Genomic DNA, 18,163 nt, shown 5'->3' with positions numbered 1-18,163 from the left:
TGCACAGGGTGGGGGCAGATGCAGACTTCCTGCAGCAGGCAGCCCATTCCCTGCCCCTCCCCAAACAGGCTCCACTCTGGCTGTGTCACCCACAGGGGGGGCGGGGGGGGGGAAGCTGGGCTCTATGCTCCGCTCCAGCCACAGCAGCTGCTTTTTCCTACAGGCACTGCTGGAGGGTACAGAGGGCTGCAGGCCCTGGTCCCATAGCCCTGGCAGGTAGGGCCCCTCTGGCAGGGGGCTGCAGGATGCGAGTGCAGGGCAGCAGCAGTGCTGGAAGGGACGAGGGGCTGTGGGTGGGGAGTGAGGGGCACCAGCAGGTCATCTGGGCATCACAAAGCAGCAGGGGGCAGAGCTGCAGCTAGACCCACATTCTGGTGAGTACAGGGGGTAGGAGGAGCGGTTTTTCAGATAAGAAAACAAGAATCAAATACCAAAAAAGAAAGAAAAAAAGTATTTAGAATTTGTTAGGACCAAGTCACAGGTAGGCTTCTAAATAGTTTACTTACACACACACACACACACACACACACACACTTTAATCTAGGAAAAATGCTGATTTGGGGGTTTTTAATAATAGATTTTAGGATTTTTTTTAGAAATCAGAAAATTTGTGATTTTTAAAACAGAGAAAACCAGGATCCCTGCCAATCACATATACTGGTTTATGTATAATTTCTGTCCCTAGCCAGAGGAAACAGGGGGGAAGTTCACTTACTTTTGGGGGCAAAAAGATGCCAAGTCTCAAGCACATGGGGCTAATGTATACCAAGACCACTATATATATGTGACCACACATGCACAAGAATTAGCACTTGGGAAGAAAAAAAAAAAAAAAAGGCATTCCCTTAACTGAAAAGCATATAAAATGCCACAATATGCTCCACAAGATTATTCAGGCCTAATATAGCACTTCAGCAATTACATTTTCTTTTATTGAGTGTAAGGGCTAAACTTTAATCTCTCAACTGAGTCAGTTTTCCACAGGGAATCTTTCCTAAGAGTTTGAACTCAAGTACTTTTGAGAAGTGCCCATGTTTCTGGCCAATTATGACAAATATGTGCACATTGAAGAGGGCTGGCTCCATAGCTTGGGCTATTAATGCTTTCTCCCTACCTCCCGGATAGAATAGTAACCTTACCATAGGCTCTATACAACTAGCAGCAGTAGCAGCCTACCACCCTTTCTCTACTGGCTTATTAGGAGAAGGAATATTATAGGCAAATACCTTTGATACATGATTTTCTGAAGTAACGGTTAAACACTGAGCATATTTGGCAGATCTAGAAACCCTGTTCCAGCCACATCTGCACAGAAATCAAAGGGATGAATTTGGTTTAGATCCCATGCAGAGAGACCCAATAAAATATTTGAGTTAAACACCAAAAAACTTCAAGAGGACAGAAATCAAAGAACACTGGAATCTTCAATGATGCCTGAATAAGTGGTTTTATCTTGTGTAATATGTAATGGTGCATCAAGTTCAAACCCCACTGTGAAGAGCACAAAACCCTTGAAAGTAGTTTTAAAGTAGCTTAGATGCTCTTTGCAAACAAAACAGTCAGATTGTTCCAACTTGAAAAGCCAATACTGTAACATGATTCATATTTCCCATTCCTTTTACTTCTTAGCTATTTTCTCAAACCACATCTCAGTGGGTTAAAAACATTCAATTTGGGGTATTACTTCAGCATCTAAGGTAAGATGGTAAAACAATAAAAAGGATTGAGGGTTTTTTTTGTTTTAAATAAAATTCCAAGGAAACCTAACTGGCAGAAAAAAAAATTAAATATTTGATGTAGCACATAACAAGACAAGACTTCTTTCCCTCGACATAAGACTATTAAGATGCTCATATGCTCTTTCCCTTCTCAAAACCTTTCTCCTCTGGAGCAAAAGTGAAGTAGAAAGTACATTTTAAATCTAAAAAGCTGCATTTAGAAATATGAAAAAAAGTTCCTAGACAAGTAAAGGTATTCAGTAAAACTAACTCACAGACATTAGCTTCTTAATGTGGGGGGGGACTGACAAAGCTACTCTAACTCATTAGGGATTTTGATCTTTATGAATCAAAGTGGGTTGGAGTCAGGTTCTACTGCAACTGCATGCTATATCCTACCAAATGTAAAATTGTTTTCAAATGTTTTAGCCAATTCTTTTGACTTGTAAAGAGCCAGTGACTTAGTAAAGAAAAAGCCAAAGACCAGCAACTAAAGATAGTTCAGGGTAGCTAGAAAAACAAGAGAAGATGCACAAAAAAGTAGCATCCAAATTCTCAAGGAAGTGAACATGTGAGCAGAGAAGCAGAACTGCAAGGAAGCTAATCTTGCTCACACATCAGGGAGCATAAAGCTCAAGGAATGTCAGGGCGCAGGATGGGGAGAATAAAGAAGTAGAGCTGTAATAAGGAGCAAGCCAAAGCTGATTTCAACATGAAACACTATATTTGAGAGCAATTTTAGGTAAGTACAGCTAGAAATGGTACTGGTGAAAGGAGGTAGAAACATTTTTAGTAGTAGTTGTATTCACTGAAAATAAGACTACATCCTGAAGGGAGGAGTTAGCTTATTTTTTTTCCTTCCACTTACTTTACTAATTTGTTTACATCAGCTGGTCATACCACTTATGTAGATGCTCATTAAAAAATAATCAGAGGAAAATTAAAACAGCTTAAAACAGTATATTAGTGCTTATTCAGCACACTGAAGTATTAATGCTTATAATTCAAAAAGTCAAAATATCTTATGATTTGCCTTTTAAATAGGAATACAACAAAAAAGTAAAAAAGAATTTGGCAGACTTCAATTTCTTAAAGTTGTGCTTAAATTGTAGCTTCTTAAAATTCTTAAATGTGTTGCAAGACCAACAGGTCATTTGAATTTTAAAGGGTACTTTTCCTATTTCAGCATTCCTATTTCCTATTTCAATGATTATATAAAGAAAAACAGGATATGCACATAGACCATTAAAATTTAAAAAGGAAAACAGTGTCTTCAACCAAGAAAAAATTACAAACTTACACTCACAAAAGGAAAATGTATACCAGAAAAATAGTTACTTTAATTTGCATTTTACAGATTCAGATGTAAGAGATAGGAAAGATTTATACGTGTGTTTAAAATCGCAGCAAGCAGATCTAATGTCAGTTTTGGAGTATAATAAATTTAAATTACATAATTCAATAAATTAGATACATTAAGGATTCAAACATTGAACAGCGCTGAGGTTTACAAGTTGGAGCTTGTTAATTTATAAGCAGCAGCATCTATAGTACTTACAGTGTATTATAGATCATTTCTCAGAAAAAAAAAAAAAAGCACAGAGAGAAGTTTCTTCTTCCTAACAATCAACACAAAGCCTTAAGTGTGGTACGGTGTGGTATTTCATGCATGCACAGCAATATAAAGCACAATCACCAAATGAAACAGAAACAGTTTGTGATAAATTTGACAAATTAGTATTTATCTGACTGTTCTACTAAACATGCATGATCTCCTCCTCAGAAGTTCAAATCTTGTGTCTTGGATTTTAATATACTGTTTGTACCAGATTGTAAGATTTGTCTGTCTAGGGCTTATGGTTCCTGCCATAAGCCACAGACAGCCTAGAAATAAAAAGGAGTAAAATCCTTCTTCCTGCTCTCCTGTACAGCTGTATTCATTTTGCTGGACTGTGGCCGTGTGTGCAGGAGGCTACTCTTCAAGGACCACAAACTCCCCAAATCCTCTAACCTGCTCTCATGTAAGCACGTGGATGGAAGGAACATGTACCAATGTCTCTCCAGTGTCCATTAACTTTAGCTGGGAAGTGGGTGCTGAAGACAATACAACTGCACCCCCCAAAAAGTGACCAACTATTTTTCCTCTCCCTCCCACAAAGCAAGGAGGAAACAAAGAAGGAATGCTATAATCTTAAATTCCAAGTCAAAACATGTATCTATTTTTATTTTAAAATTTAAATAATGAGAAAGGATGTCTAGAGCCTTGCATAACCACCCAACACAACTAACAAGGCAATTTAAATCTCTTCTATGTGCCATGCCTCATGCAGGAGAGAACCTGCAGGCTCAATTTTAGGCCTTAATGACAAAGGAAACATGTGGGAGAGAAACATCTGAGGTCCTTTCAGCTATAAGCCAGTCAAAATAAGAGTTTTAAATTTAGTGTTTAGAAACAAGACAACAGTTAAGTTACTGAGCAGGGTAAGCTACATTTTAGCTAAGTGGAGACAGTCAAGAAGCCTGAGGCTGAATCGATTCAATCTGCACAGATTAGTCTAAACTGCATTTATTGGTTCAATCTACAAGTGAACAGACATTAACTTTTGACTCTGAAAATGCAGCCGCATGCCTGCAGTGGCCCAGGCAGGATGTCGGGGGATGCTAGAGCACACCTCCCTGTTCTTCTGGAGCAGACAGCTTGGGTCAATGCTAGACTGCCCATCCAGCAACGGGGAGCTTGCAGGGGAGGTACAAAGCATCATGAGATGCTGGGGGACTGTGAGTTCACTTGAATCTGGAGGGGATCTGGGGAAAAAGTTCAATAAACTGATTTAAGTCTGATACTACTTCCACCCAGGTTTATCTCAAACTGGTTTCGGCCATTTTGAAAGTGGTTTATTTATGCTGAACTTCTATTGTTACAGGTTTGAACTGGTTTCCAAACATTTATTCTGGTTCATGTGCAATTTCTCTCCCTAGAGAGAAATTAGTTTACTAATTAGCATTAGTTTACCTTAACATTGCATCAAGACATTGTTTAAAATGAGTTATAGCATTTTTCTCTAAGTCTTAACAGTAAAACTTATGAAAACTGGATACCAGTTTCACTGATAATTTAGTCAACTATCACAAGAAGTAATTTTCCATTTAGTTTTCACAGTACTTTTACCTCACTACAGATCAAATGTTATAAGCAGGATAAGCAAATTTGTTTCTAATGGGAAAAAAAGCAAGTAATTTTGCCTGTGGCTCAAGACCAGAGAAGGACCATACAAAAATCCCAAATTTCAAGAGTTCTCTCTCCACTGTAAAGAACCGCATTATAGAAAATAAAATGTAATGACCAACAAGCAAAGTCAGAGTAAGCTTTGATAAGATGAAAAATGTTTAAGAGCACTTTATTCATTTTGTGAAAACTGTCTTTACTTTTGAAAATAAAACATGCTATAAAGACATCTATAGACTGTACCAGCATTATAAACATTGATATTGAATTTAATTATCCTCACCAAAACACAATTTACTACAACTTATAAACAAGTTGATTTAAAATACTACTCTCCTTGCTTTACTTATTTCAATTTAAATTTACATCAATTATTGATTGCTATTAATCAGTAGTGCTGTCTCTGGATTCTCTTTTGACACTGACAGAACAATCAATTTATGCAAGATTCACTGTAATATACCCGTTTCATTACGTATGCTGAATACCCTTTTTAAAAAGGAACTGCTAGGGATTGCATAGATAAAGTATGCAGTATTAAATGCCAACACTTAAAAAAAATCCTCAACATACCGCTAAAAAAAGCTATAAACAACCTTTTCTTTTTTTGCACTGCACTTGTCATGTAGAACTACAAACAAACAAGCAATCCCATTCAAGCCAACACATTTCCACTACTTCAAATGTGCTATATTAACTTTTTATAACACAAAATTTCTGGAGGCTGAACCTCTGACCAAAGACTGAAAGGCAAGCTTGACCCAAGCTCCTCAGCTAGCAGCAAGCACTTAAACTTTTAAAACCTCCTCAGCAGACACAGGCAGAGTTAAGGGATTGGTAAAAGTTATTTCCTCTCTTGCTCCACCAGCAACAAGGCAGTTATGCACATGTATGTTAAAAAAAAAAAAAAAATCAAGTTTACAAACAGTGGAGAAAATAGTTGGCATCAACAGGCTGATAAGGCTGTCACAGCAGAAAACAGAGATTCAATTCCGTTCCCCACTTTTTTCAAAAATTTAATGCAAGGAAATAAAAGCAAGAGCTTAAAAGGAAAAGAAGGATTTCCTTCTATAGGATTGAACTCAGTTGGTATCTGGTCCTTAGAATATACTGATACCCGTGATTTAAAAAGAAGGACCACCTGGTGTTTTCTTCTTGGTGGTAGGGCAAGTTTATTCACATCAACACTGCAGTCAGGATGAAGGTATAGTAATTTCATGTTAAACAGTTGTTTCTGAATGAAAGAATGAACTAAAGAAAACATTTATATACTGGTAAATGAGGAGCAGAGAAACTGGACAGGAGGTCAGCATAATTTACCTGTTTAAAAACTATACATGTCATTCATAAATATCTTTTCTAATTAATAACCATTTCCATTTGAAACAACATAAATATTCAAGTTGTTATTTGATTTTTTTTTCAGTTCATAACCAGTCCTGTAAGGATTGTTTAGTCTTTCTGCTTGATGCAGTCATTTAATGGTCATCACTACCAGGATGAGCAAAAGCCTTCATTACCTAGTATGCTGCAATAACGCTTTAAAATTCTGCAATTCTTTTATACTCGTTGAAAGCCTGTTAAAAAAAAAAAAAAAAGGGAGGGGAAGGGGGTATTAGTATAACTTGAAACTAGCAAAGGTATTACAAATCCATTCTCCATTTGTTTATTCACCATCAAGCAATTTGATTTAAAACATTTTAGAAACCAAAACCATTTTTCTTCATAAGAAATTTGCAATATTTATGGCTATTACCCAAAATATACAGTAAAAAGATGATCACAAGAATTTAAATAAATCTCTTCATTTCCCTCTCAATCATTAAACTATGACCATGGTCACAAAGCAGTATCAACAGTTTCAGTTGTATGTAAAATGATTGTCAGTAGGACAAGAGCTAGAGACCTGAAAAGTTCTGTCAGCTCTCCAAAGTGTGGTCTGAGGAACAAAGTAGGCTTTCTTTTAATTCCTATGCACAGTGAAGGACCCCCTTTTTCCCCCTTAAACTGGCAAAATTATGCTCAAGGGCCAGATTTTTACCAATTAAAAGCATTTATTCTAATAGTTAAATAATATGGACAAATACAGGCACCGCATCCTCAAGTCTCTGCCCACTTGTAAATTAAGATTAAACTTTTTTCTTTTTTTTAAGACGCTCTTTTTCATGTGTACATTCCAGACCAAACTACTGAGAGAAGTGCCATGCTCATCGAATCCCTGATTCTACAGAAAAGGAAGCATCAGTCTAAATAAGGCACTTTTCCCCCCTCAAAAGATCCAAAATAAAATATGTTCTAAACTTCCTTCCAGATAGCTAGGATTAATGAGCAACACTTCAGAACTTACTAGCTATTATTTTTATTTTATGAGAAACACAGACTTACCTTCCAAACGCATTTACAAGAGCAACTATTTCTTGACGTGTCAGTTGAAAGCCTTTGGATGGACTATTCTCGGGAAGGTTCTGTATTTCTCTTTCGGAGAATAAAATCTTTAAGGCAGTTCCTAATCCTTGAGTCTAAAAAGAAAATTTAGGTTTTTTTAGCATTAATACATTCAAGTTTAGTTCATCCTGGGGCAGAGGAAAAACAGAATTGAGAAGATGCTTATTAAAACACAAGCAAACATATAGATGATCCTTATGCACTTGCCTCATCATAATTTAAACATATTCCTGACCTTTAAAGTTTATCTGTTAATTTCTCTTTACACTCTCTCTCCTTGTTCTTCCAAATATGTTAAATCACAAAGTAGAAAAAAGTCTTCAGAACTAGTAGAGCCTATCATCCCCCTCTCCTCCAGTTAGGCCTCATAACTGCTACAGGGTCACTTCATCTCTTCTCCCTTCCCCTTGGTCAAACCACAGTCTTCCCTAATACAAAGTCTTCACATCCTGGTTTCTCCACCTGCAGGAAAGGAGTGAGGTTTGTGATCTAAATACCAACTCCCAACTCATGTAGTGCCCAGAGGTGCTAAAGAGGGTTGGAGGCAAGAAAACAGTTATTTTCTACTACTACTTTTATGCACTGGGGAAGGACCACAGAATTTGGGCAGAAGGCAGTGGTTGGAGGCAGCTGCAAGAAGAGACTGCAGAATGGGGAAGCTGTTTGGCTTTAGTCAATGAAAAGTGAGGAGGAAGAAAGGGTAAGAGTAGCATAAGGGAACCAGAGAACAGAACACAATTTCTCCTAACAGGCCAGGAGAGCTGAGGCCTGAAAACCTAGGGGCCGTACTTGCTCCTCCATTCATTTTGCTGCTGAACTAAGTGTGCAGCTCTTCCTATAATGCTGTAAGTCTGATCACATGATGGCAGCACTCAATTTCAAAGTATTATTATTCCCAGATAATAAGACTGCATTTAAGACTGTGTTCCAGCTATATGGCCTAGGTTTTTTTCCTTCTTCAAAATGAAATTAGATGTGCAGCTGGGACATTTCACAAATTGGCAATGTACCCAATTCTATTGCAAGTCTTGCAAAAAGTGTGTTTTTTCCCTTAAAGCCATCACTTCCGGAGGCTAGTGAATGCACAGTGACCTCAATTTTCATTAAAAAAAATAAAATGTACCTATGCCTTATGGGTGGAAAGAGGCATCTGAAAAATGGGAAATTAGTATGATTAAGATGCAGACACTAGAAGGCAGATAAAGAGAATCCAATTTTTAAAGTGTCATGGTTCCCAAATCAGTTGCATGCTTTTGGAATGTTTCTTGTTGGGTATACTTCATTTGTTATGCTTGCCAGAAAAGCTTCCTACTTGTCCTTGGTGAATGGATTTTGCAAGGCTCATCTAGCTATTTAATGTCAGGAACATGCTACACTTGAAGCCCGAAATATTGAACAAAATCTTATTAGGTGTTATTATGAATTTCTGATGCTAGTTATTATTGTTCATAACTTTGAAAATCTACATTTTTGTAAAAGAATTCTGACAAGTTATAAAAATTAATTTCCAAGATTTTAATAATTGTTCAATTATATGACAGCACAGAGACACTAAAGACTGAACACACGCATGACCTCAGCAGTAAGGCAACAGACAGCCTACAAGTTCTAGGAGAGAGAGTAAGTTCCCAAATAATGTGCATGTAGTAAACAAAATACAACCCACCTGCAGTTTGCCCCATAATCTGCATTTATCACAGCCAACACAATCCATTATGCGGGATATGTTCTTGAAATGAAGCCGGAATTCTTCCTACCAATAAATGCATAAAAGAAGTTTCGATCTAAATGAGCCTTTAAAAAGCCCAGCATTTTCAAAATTTATAAAACATCAGCTTTCCTAATATAGTACTATTAGGAAGTACTGTTCTACTATTAAATGCTATACTAAATCAACTTATTTCCCTAAGAGAGTTCCTGTAAAAGATTACAATGTAGGTATTCAGAGATAGATACGCAGCTAATCGGTGAAAAACAGAAAACCGCAACCACTTACGTAAGGAGTACAAAATTAATACGGAGCAAAAAAAAAAAAAGTTGTTTTTATAATTTATCCAAAGCATTCATTTAGAAAAATAGTTAGGCTAGAAACAGACAACTGGGTGTTTTGTAAGCAACCTTTAAAATACAAATTGAATTGTCACACTAATATAATGAATTAGTATGAAACAAATTTGTACTAATTCAGTGAAAAAATTTCTGACGTCATAATAATGTGATACAAATCAACCAATTTTGAATACATGGCCACACAACAATGGAAGACAAAGTCACCTTGATGAAGTGCCTGAAGATTAAGTCCTTACTCTAGGGCAGGAGTGGGCAAAATATGGTCCACAAGGAATTTCTGCAGCCCACGGCAGGTCCCCTGGGCCACTTGACCCAGGCACAGGGGCCAGCCTGGGGTGTGGCGCATGTAGCTGGGCCCTTCACCCTCAGGCATGTGGCAGGGCTGGGGTAGCATGGCAGCTAGATTTAGCTTCCTGGCAGCCCTGATGGTGGTGTCTCCTTCTGGTGACTACTACCAGTGTCACTCCCAGCCCCACTGCCCAGGAACCCCAGCCTGTCCACCCTGCACCCACTGCTGGGGACACCAGATGGAGTGGGCAGGTTGCCTAGTAGAGACCGGCCCAGGACCCCGGTGGGCTGGGCATGCTCAGCCAGGTGATGGGATGGGACCACAGGCTGGAGAGGAGTGACATTTGGAAGCAGAATGAGCAGGGAGATGGAGGGGCAGGATCACAGGGTAGTGACAGCAAGGCAGAGCCATAATCCACTCCCTGCAAGGCCCCTTACTGGCACCTCCCCACAATCCTGACCCCAGCTCTGCCTGCCACTCTGTGCCTGCGCCCACAGCTCCATCCCATCTGCCTAGCGGAGTGCACCCTGCCTGGGAGGGTCTCAGGCCAGTCTCCACGGAGACCTCACCAGCCCGGCACTCCTGAACCAGTCTAGTAATATACCACAGCAGCTCGCCAAAACTCCCTAAGCGGTCCTCCAGCTTAAATAACTGCCCACCCTTGCTCTAAAGGCCCTACTATGCATTCAAATTAAAGCTGTATAAAAACTACTATAAAGTTGTCACACATTTTCAAGCACTAACTTTACAGTTGGGTGGCTCTTTTTATTGATGGGTAGTCATTTTTATCATGTGATAAATTATTTTGCATGTGTTGACTGGTCTAAATTATTGCGCTAGTCACCAGTTAATTGCATAATATATGTAATGTGTAGTAGGGGCCTAAGTTTCAGGTCTTCCTGATGTGAAACTTGTGTTTGTTTCTTTGAAACTGAATTACTTCTGCCCACCCACAAAATGTTGTTAGAAAAAGAATGCCCTATAGGGAACATTCCACATAAAAAACAATGCTCTTTATCATGATGATTAAGGAAGATCCGACTTGCCATGTATCCACAGCAGAAGACATTTCAATGTCCTGGGCTGAAGGTACTACAAAGTAACTCTTCAGCTACCTTAATGGAAATTTTTAGATACCTAACACACTTACTGCAACCACATGGCAGATTGACTCAATTTAATCTTTGTAAGACCTCTGTACAAGGGTCACCCATCATTACGATTTAAGAAACTGCTTGTCATTAAAACAATATTATGAGTTTTAATCATTAAATAAACAACTTAAAATGCAGATGTATTGTAGAACTTTACCTTCAGTGATTTGGCCCCTTTTTTATCTCCTGCAAACATGGACTTTTCATCAAAGTGCATAGTGAAAGACCTGATCAAACAAATTACGATAATAAAAACTTTCGCAACAATTTACCATCCAAGTTCACAAATGCACGATTTTGCAAGTATTTAGAACTTTTGCTAATGTATATTGATGAAAGAAGCATGACAGCCTGTGTGGCAGCAAAAAGTAATGCACCTGCACATACAGATTAAATATAATGAAGTACAAGGCTAAAATCCTAATCCTCTGGGGTACTTGAGATGTACATTAAATCAATAATTATATCTAGCCATCTGATTCTCAAAATAAAAAAACGTTTTCAGAAATATTTAAACTCTTAATACATAGAAAATAATTCCTAGAGCTGATCCTGTTAAAAGTTTTTAACATTTACAAAGCCTAGATGCTGCATTTTTTCTAGTATTCAATAGAATTGTTTATACTATTAACTGGAATAGAGCAAGGTAAGGCTTCCGTTTAAAAAAAGTTTCTTAATAGCGCTGACAAACTTTTCCACTCTTTGGCACCTCCATTTCTCTCTTCCAGCTTCTCTACTTTCCCACAGTTCCCACTTCCTTCACCCTGTTGTTCAATACACATTCTCTATCCAAAAGTCACTTCTCCCAGAATCTGGTTGGAAATTTCACATTACTAGTAAAAGACCCCATGTCTTACTTTGTGTCTCTGAAGATATCCAACAAGAGAGCTTTAGATTCAGCATCTTCATTGACATTTCCAGTGTAAAGGTCTACAATTGAACGCTCAAAGTATGGTGCAACCTTTGACAAAGCACGTAGCTCAATCAAATATAAGAAATACAAGTTTTTTAGCCTTCTTAGTCCTTCTCCTTTTGTTTCAATAGAATCAAAGCGGCGAATGAACTCTTTTACATTAGGTCCCCAGCTAGGCTTTCCCCAGGTTTCTAACCAAAGGGGAAAAAAAAAAAAAAGGGTAAAGGTTGTAAACATAGAAAAATAGTGCTTTTTATGCACACACACCTGACTGATTAGAGAAAAAATAAGCTGAACTCCAATAGTAGCATAAAATAAGAACATTCAGAATTTTTACTTGATTATCAATTACCTTCAAGAAGATATTTCGCACATAGATGTAAATTGATGCTAGCATGAAGCCCAGAAATAAGTTTATAGAATACTCTTTTCTCCAGACAAAGACCTGTTCAAAAAGATTAATTGCATATCAAAACACTGTAACAAGTTAAAATAACGCTCTATGAAAATTTAATAGAAAAAGTTTGTATCGTTCCACTTGGGTGGAAGAGAAAGACTAAACTAGACAAATAGAACCGCAGAAGTCTAAGATTGCTGGGTACGCATTACAACTTAATGTTTAGTTAGAAGGGATACATTTCAAACAAAAAGGACTGGAAAAACACAATTCATCTGTCAGAAGTCAATTCCCTGGGTGCATGGAAGTGGGAAGAACATCTTGAGCACAGCAAGTCACTGAATATCCTCTTGTAACAGAGGGTAACAACTATCACCAACAACAAGATAAACTAACTCAAAAGTACTAGTAACCAGGAAAGAGCCGCAGACCCAACAGTACATACTACCAGCCCTGGAAAACAGAAATACGCTGTTATATTTGAGGAAGCGAAAGTAAGGCTAATGGGTATCAAATGCAATAGGGACCTGCACTAAAAGACAGTCTAGAGTGGCCTTTAGGAACCACTGAAGGAAAGTGGTTGCAAGAAATAAGATGACATGGAATAGTAATGTAGGGCATTCAGTCCCTTATAAAAGAAGAGACAAGAAAGCATCTGCTGAGTTCAAGTTAAAGTTAATTAAAAAGAAAATCCGTTTTCTGAATCAGTGTTTTTATGGTGCACAGAGCGCACAACAGATGCTTATGATGCTTCCACCTTTACTGCATCCGCCCCAACAGCTCGAGTCAACTCTCCCCATTACCAAATTAAACTAGAATGGAAGATTATATTACCAGGAAGTATATCCTCATTTTAAAGCCAATGTTGCTGTATACTGAAAGGCATATTTAAGTGCTAAAAGCAAAATAAAAAGTGTTTACTACAAAACAAAATTAACTGTTCAATGGCTTAACTACACTTTCTTGAAGAATATTTTTCCACCCATCTAGGATACCTTTAATTTTAAACCTGCTTGGCCTTTACAATCAGTAACAGACAATTAAAAATCAAGAAGCTGTTTAAGATGGAAAACAAGAAATCCAGTTTGCCTGGGAGACAAATATCAACTACTATCAACTGTTTTACAAATGTGAATACCTGTCTAGAAGAAGCAGGCAATTTCTCTAGGAAGCTCCAAATGTACATTTGTCTATTTCAAAGGGAAAATGTTCAATAGGACAACAGCTGTAACATTAAATGGTTGTGTGTGGCCAAGCCAGGAACTCTACAAATAAAGCAAAACTACTTGCATTGAAATCCTGAATGAAGCATGGTTAAAGCTGGAGAACCCATAGAAAAAGAGATAAGCCCAGCTAAATAGCCCACAGACTGATTCCCAGAAGGGCTAGGATAACATCATAGGGTAGTGACAGGTATCTCCGAATGATGTGATCACCTATGCTGGGATGCATCCCAGCACAGCTGACCCACTTCAGTGGATGAAACATACAGCCCACTGATACTGCAGGGAGAGAGGCATTGTGTTCTCCTAGGACTTGAGGGACTTAGTCCTGCATACTCCACCTATTCTTGTGAAAGATTGGGCCCCTAAAGCCCTGGGAGTGCCTGCCCAGCCTTTCCCATTACTTAGATGTGTCCTTGAGATCTTTGGGATATGTCTCTTGGTAAGCGGGGAAAGCCAGGCAAGTGCTCTGGGGGCTGGATCCTGACTAGGAATTCCTGGGCTGCGAAAGATTGGGCTGCTCAAGTTTCCAGATGCCTGCCTGGGGTGTCTGAAATGTGGGTAGCTCCAGCTGCCTGTGCTGCCCCGCCATAAAGCAGATAAACTGAATGTCTGCCACAATAAAGTGACACCGCCTATTGCTACTTTTTGTTGCAGAAACCCCATATCCACCCAGAGATGGAGGTTTGGGCACAGATGCTAAGGATACAAGATGAAATTTTAAAAAAAAGTAACTAGTTTCCCATAATTCTGAATGTTTCTGTGAAAAATTCCCTGGGATGTAAATTTTATAGCAGCACAAAAGGTGACAAAAGATACCCACTGTTCATATTCTTGAGCACAGCACCAAGAATGGACAAGGGGCAGCTGGATGACCCCAATCTCTGGAAGGCAAGGGAGCCTCTCCCTTGGATCCACTCCTCTTAGTCACAAGGAGGATTTAAACCAGAGGAAATGTGTTCAAATCTCCCAGAAGCAATTTCTACCTTGCTGTTATATTAATTCTGGAACTGCCATTTTTGTTCTGGGAGAAAATGCTTGAATGTCTGCACACTTTTAGTGTCCAGTGGGAGAGGGGCCTGGTAGAATCTGAACATCTTTACAAGGCCACAGATGTGGAAGAGTAGCTTACATGGTTCAGGTTACCTAAGAATGACCTAAAGGTCAACCCTAAATATTAATGTCTCTCCACTTAGAAGAAAAGAGCATCTTTAAGAGGAATTCAAAGAAGGTGATTTTAAGTTAGATGCAACTGAATAAAGAGGTTATTCATAAGTCTTTATGCAAGCCAGCTGACTAAGTAGTATTCATATAATTTATCAGGACATTGTTATCTCCATTACCAAATCCTATTCCCTAGCAACAAATTTGTTTTCCTGTTGAATCATCTGTAATGTGAAAGTGAATACTAGTATTCCAAACAGTGTCTTAATGTCTTTGTAAAGATGAAGCATTTCATACACATCCTACAGACACTGGTTTATTAAAAGACAGTTATTGCTTTGGAATCAACATCTTAGTGGCACCCACTAAGCATATGGTGAAATTGGAAGAGCCAAGCAGCATTGTTATATGCTTTTTTTAAATGTAGTTAATATTCATTTTAGGTATTAGGTTGACTGTTACCTTCTAGCCATGTATAGAAGCCTTCACCTGTAAACACAAAATATTATGTTAAAAATCTGTAAGTATTCATAAATATAACACTTTGTTTAATGCAACTATTTACTTTATTCAAATCACAAGACACTAAAATAACTTAAAAAGCAATATAGCTTCCATTACTGCAGTCCTAACGAGCAGCATAGCTTTTGATACCGTCTCCCACAACATTCTCTCAGGCAAGCTAAGGAAGTACAGGTTGGATGAATAGACTGCAAGGTGGAGAGAAATCTGGCTGGAGCATCAGACTCAGTGAGTGGAAATCAATGGCTCAATGTCTAGTTGGCAGCCGGTACCAAGTGGAATGCCCCAGAGGTTGGTCCTGGGGCTGGTTTTGTTCAATATCTTCATCAATGATCTGGAAGATGGCATGGAGTGCACCCTCAGCAAGTCTGCAGGTGACACCAAGCAGAGGAGAGCAGTAGACACATTGGAGGGTAGAGCTAGGATTCAGAGTGACCTAGATAAATTGGAGGATTGGGCCAAAAGGAATCTCATGAGGTTCAACAAGCACAAGTGCAAAGTCCTGTACTTAGGATGGAACAAACACCGGTACAGGCTGGGGGCTGACTGGCTGGGTAGCAGCTCTACAGAAGAGTACCTAGGATTTACAGTGGACAGTAAGCTGAATATGAGCCAGCAGAGTGCCCTGGTTGCCAAGGAGGCCAACAGTATACTGGGCTGCATTGGTAGGTGTGTTGCCAGCAGGGCAAGGGAGGTTATTCCCCTCTATTCAGCACCGGTGAGGCCACATCTGGAGTACTGTGCCCAGTTTTGGGTGCCCCACAATAGAAAGTATGTGGACCAATGGGAGAGTCTTCAGCAGAAGGCAACAAAAATGGAGGGGGCTAGGGGACATGACATGAGGAGAGGCAGAGGAAACTAGGCTTATTTAGTCTAGAGAAGAAAGGATTGAGGGGGGATTTAATAGCAGCCTTCAACTACTTAAAGTGGGGTTCAAAAGAGGATGGAGCTAAACTGTTTTTAGTAGTGGCAGATGACAGAACAAGGAGCAGTGGTCTCAAGTTGCAGCAAGGGAAGTTTGATATTAAATCAGAAATTCCTCACTAGGAGGGTAGGAAAACACTGGAACAGGTTACTTAGAGAGGTGGTGGTGGAATCTCCATCCGCGGAGGTTAAGACTCAACTAGATAAAGCTTTGGCCGGGATGATCTAATTGGAGATGGTCCTGCTTTGAGCAGGGGGTTGGACTAGATGACCTCCTGAGGTCCCTCCCAACCTTAATTTTATGCAATTCAATGATTAAGTCTGTTGATTACTGTAGCTTTTTAAACTAGAAATGAGATTTTTTTTTCCAAGAAAGAGCTAGTACTTTGAAATAAGACCACAGCACTCAGGATTTGCTTTAAAAACTTTTGTTTGTTACCTTTTATAATATAAGACTTATACCAGTAAAACATAATTTAAAAACAAGCAGGAGAAAATTAAAATCTGAAGAGGCAAAATTATAGATGTAGTTGGAATTTGTAGAATTCTCTATACAAAGGAGTACATTAAAAAGGAAAATACAGAAAAACATCTTGAAAAAAGTAAACAAAAATACTAGTTGATGACAATATACTGAACTTATCCATTTACAAGTAGACTTAGAAGTGTTATTCATACTGAGGACACTGACAAATCCAGAACAAAATCAGAACATTAAAGACAAATCATTTCTATTCAGTCTTCCACAATATTCCAGTAAAAGGTTCTTTAAATAACCAGCTATACCTATAGCTGGTCAAAAAAAAATAAAAATAAAATTTAAAAAAATTCAAAATTAGGCTTGGAATAGTAACATTTTGTTGCAGGAATGTTTTGTGTTACTAATTTAAGGTACTGGCAGGCATTTCTGTGTACAAGCATCCCACAGTCCTTTGCGCCAATAGCTGATCCAGCAGCAACCTGTCAGGGCATGGTGCTTCTTCCCATTTCCACAGATCAACTAATAGGCAAGACCAAGAAGGGCTCCCTCAGGGTGGCACAGCCAGCTCCCATGACCATGCCCTCTACCTAGCATTCAGAGGGCGAGAGGGGCAGAAGCCCCATGCTGCCACTGTGGCTGCTAAACCATAGACTCTTGTCTGTGCTCTAACAACCACTAGAGAAGATCCACAGCTAGAAAACAGAGCAGAACCAAGACCCCAATTCCTGCAAAGCAGGCAGCCACCCCACACGAAGATAGCAAGCAGTCCATTGATGTGGGGATGGCAGCAATGACCAAAAAAAAAGGTTATTTATTCACAAAACTGCCCACAATGACACCTAGATCTTTTTCTTGTGTTGTGTGATTACATTTAATTTAGAAATAAGCCATTGCTTACTGTAAAATTAATCTTAAGACCCCCAAAACAGAGCATGCTGACATACTTTATTAAAATCCTTTCTTTTCTTCCTCTTGCTTTTTGCATAATTTCTTAAGTTATTTTACAAATATTCTTATGGAGTGAGTCAGTAATGTATAATTCTCTTCTGCTTCCTTTCTCTGTACTTGAAGGAGACAGCCAAGATGAAAGAATTTCTTTTAGAGAGAGAAAAATGTATGCTCCTAAGTGAATAATCAGAAATATTGGACTTTACTGAATTATTATAGAAATTATAAAACAACTTACCATCATCTTCTCCTAGAAGAAAGAAAATAAATGTAAATTAAGAAAAATACAGCATTTTTAAAAAAAAAGGCTGCTTTCACTCAATAAGGGAAATAAAGTGTCCCCTACTATATTATAATATTCATGCATCAAGACAATTTTTCTTTTATACAGGAAACTTAGGTCTAAAACAGGGTACATTAAAGGAACTTTAGTTGTAAGGGCACAACTAGGCACCTTTCTACATTATATGCTTTATCTTAAGACTTGAAAATTCTGGGCTTAATGAAGAAAATTATGGGCAAGTTTCTATGGTTAATTAGAAAGGAGATCAGGTAAGATAAGCAGCTTTTCTTGACCTTGTGGACAGTACTTTAAAATTCACAGGTAACAGATGAAGTATAAAAACAACATATATACTATAATACTCAAATATGCTCAACAATTTGCAACTCTCAGGAACGCATCTTTG

General features: G+C 38.5%; 1 protein-coding gene and 1 long non-coding RNA gene across 2 annotated transcripts in view; one reads left to right on the top strand and one right to left on the bottom strand.

Annotated features, from left to right (window-relative positions):
- Window positions 1–5,080: 5,080 nt before the first annotated feature.
- Window positions 5,081–18,163, bottom strand: part of ERO1B (endoplasmic reticulum oxidoreductase 1 beta) — a 57,673-nt gene continuing 44,590 nt past the window's right edge. Inside the window, exons 9-16 of the mRNA XM_019548613.1 lie at window positions 17,713–17,724; window positions 15,062–15,088; window positions 12,168–12,260; window positions 11,760–12,006; window positions 11,060–11,129; window positions 9,056–9,142; window positions 7,330–7,463; window positions 5,081–6,521 (exon numbers count right to left, since the gene is read on the bottom strand). Of these exons, the coding sequence (XP_019404158.1) occupies window positions 6,461–6,521; window positions 7,330–7,463; window positions 9,056–9,142; window positions 11,060–11,129; window positions 11,760–12,006; window positions 12,168–12,260; window positions 15,062–15,088; window positions 17,713–17,724 (731 nt within the window). The 3' untranslated portion in view covers window positions 5,081–6,460. The remainder of the gene's footprint in view (window positions 6,522–7,329; window positions 7,464–9,055; window positions 9,143–11,059; window positions 11,130–11,759; window positions 12,007–12,167; window positions 12,261–15,061; window positions 15,089–17,712; window positions 17,725–18,163) is intronic.
- Window positions 12,268–14,243, top strand: LOC109319963. The gene is made up of 3 exons (XR_002103685.1): window positions 12,268–12,564; window positions 13,268–13,269; window positions 14,230–14,243. It is a non-coding gene; the product is annotated as an uncharacterized LOC109319963 (long non-coding RNA).

The sequence above is a fragment of the Crocodylus porosus genome, unplaced genomic scaffold (genome assembly GCF_001723895.1).
Source record: "Crocodylus porosus isolate Cpor-Errol unplaced genomic scaffold, CroPor_comp1, whole genome shotgun sequence".
Lineage (NCBI taxonomy): Eukaryota > Metazoa > Chordata > Crocodylia > Crocodylidae > Crocodylus > Crocodylus porosus.
Note: the sequence above shows the minus strand (reverse complement) of the source record. Positions and strands in the feature narration are given on the sequence as shown.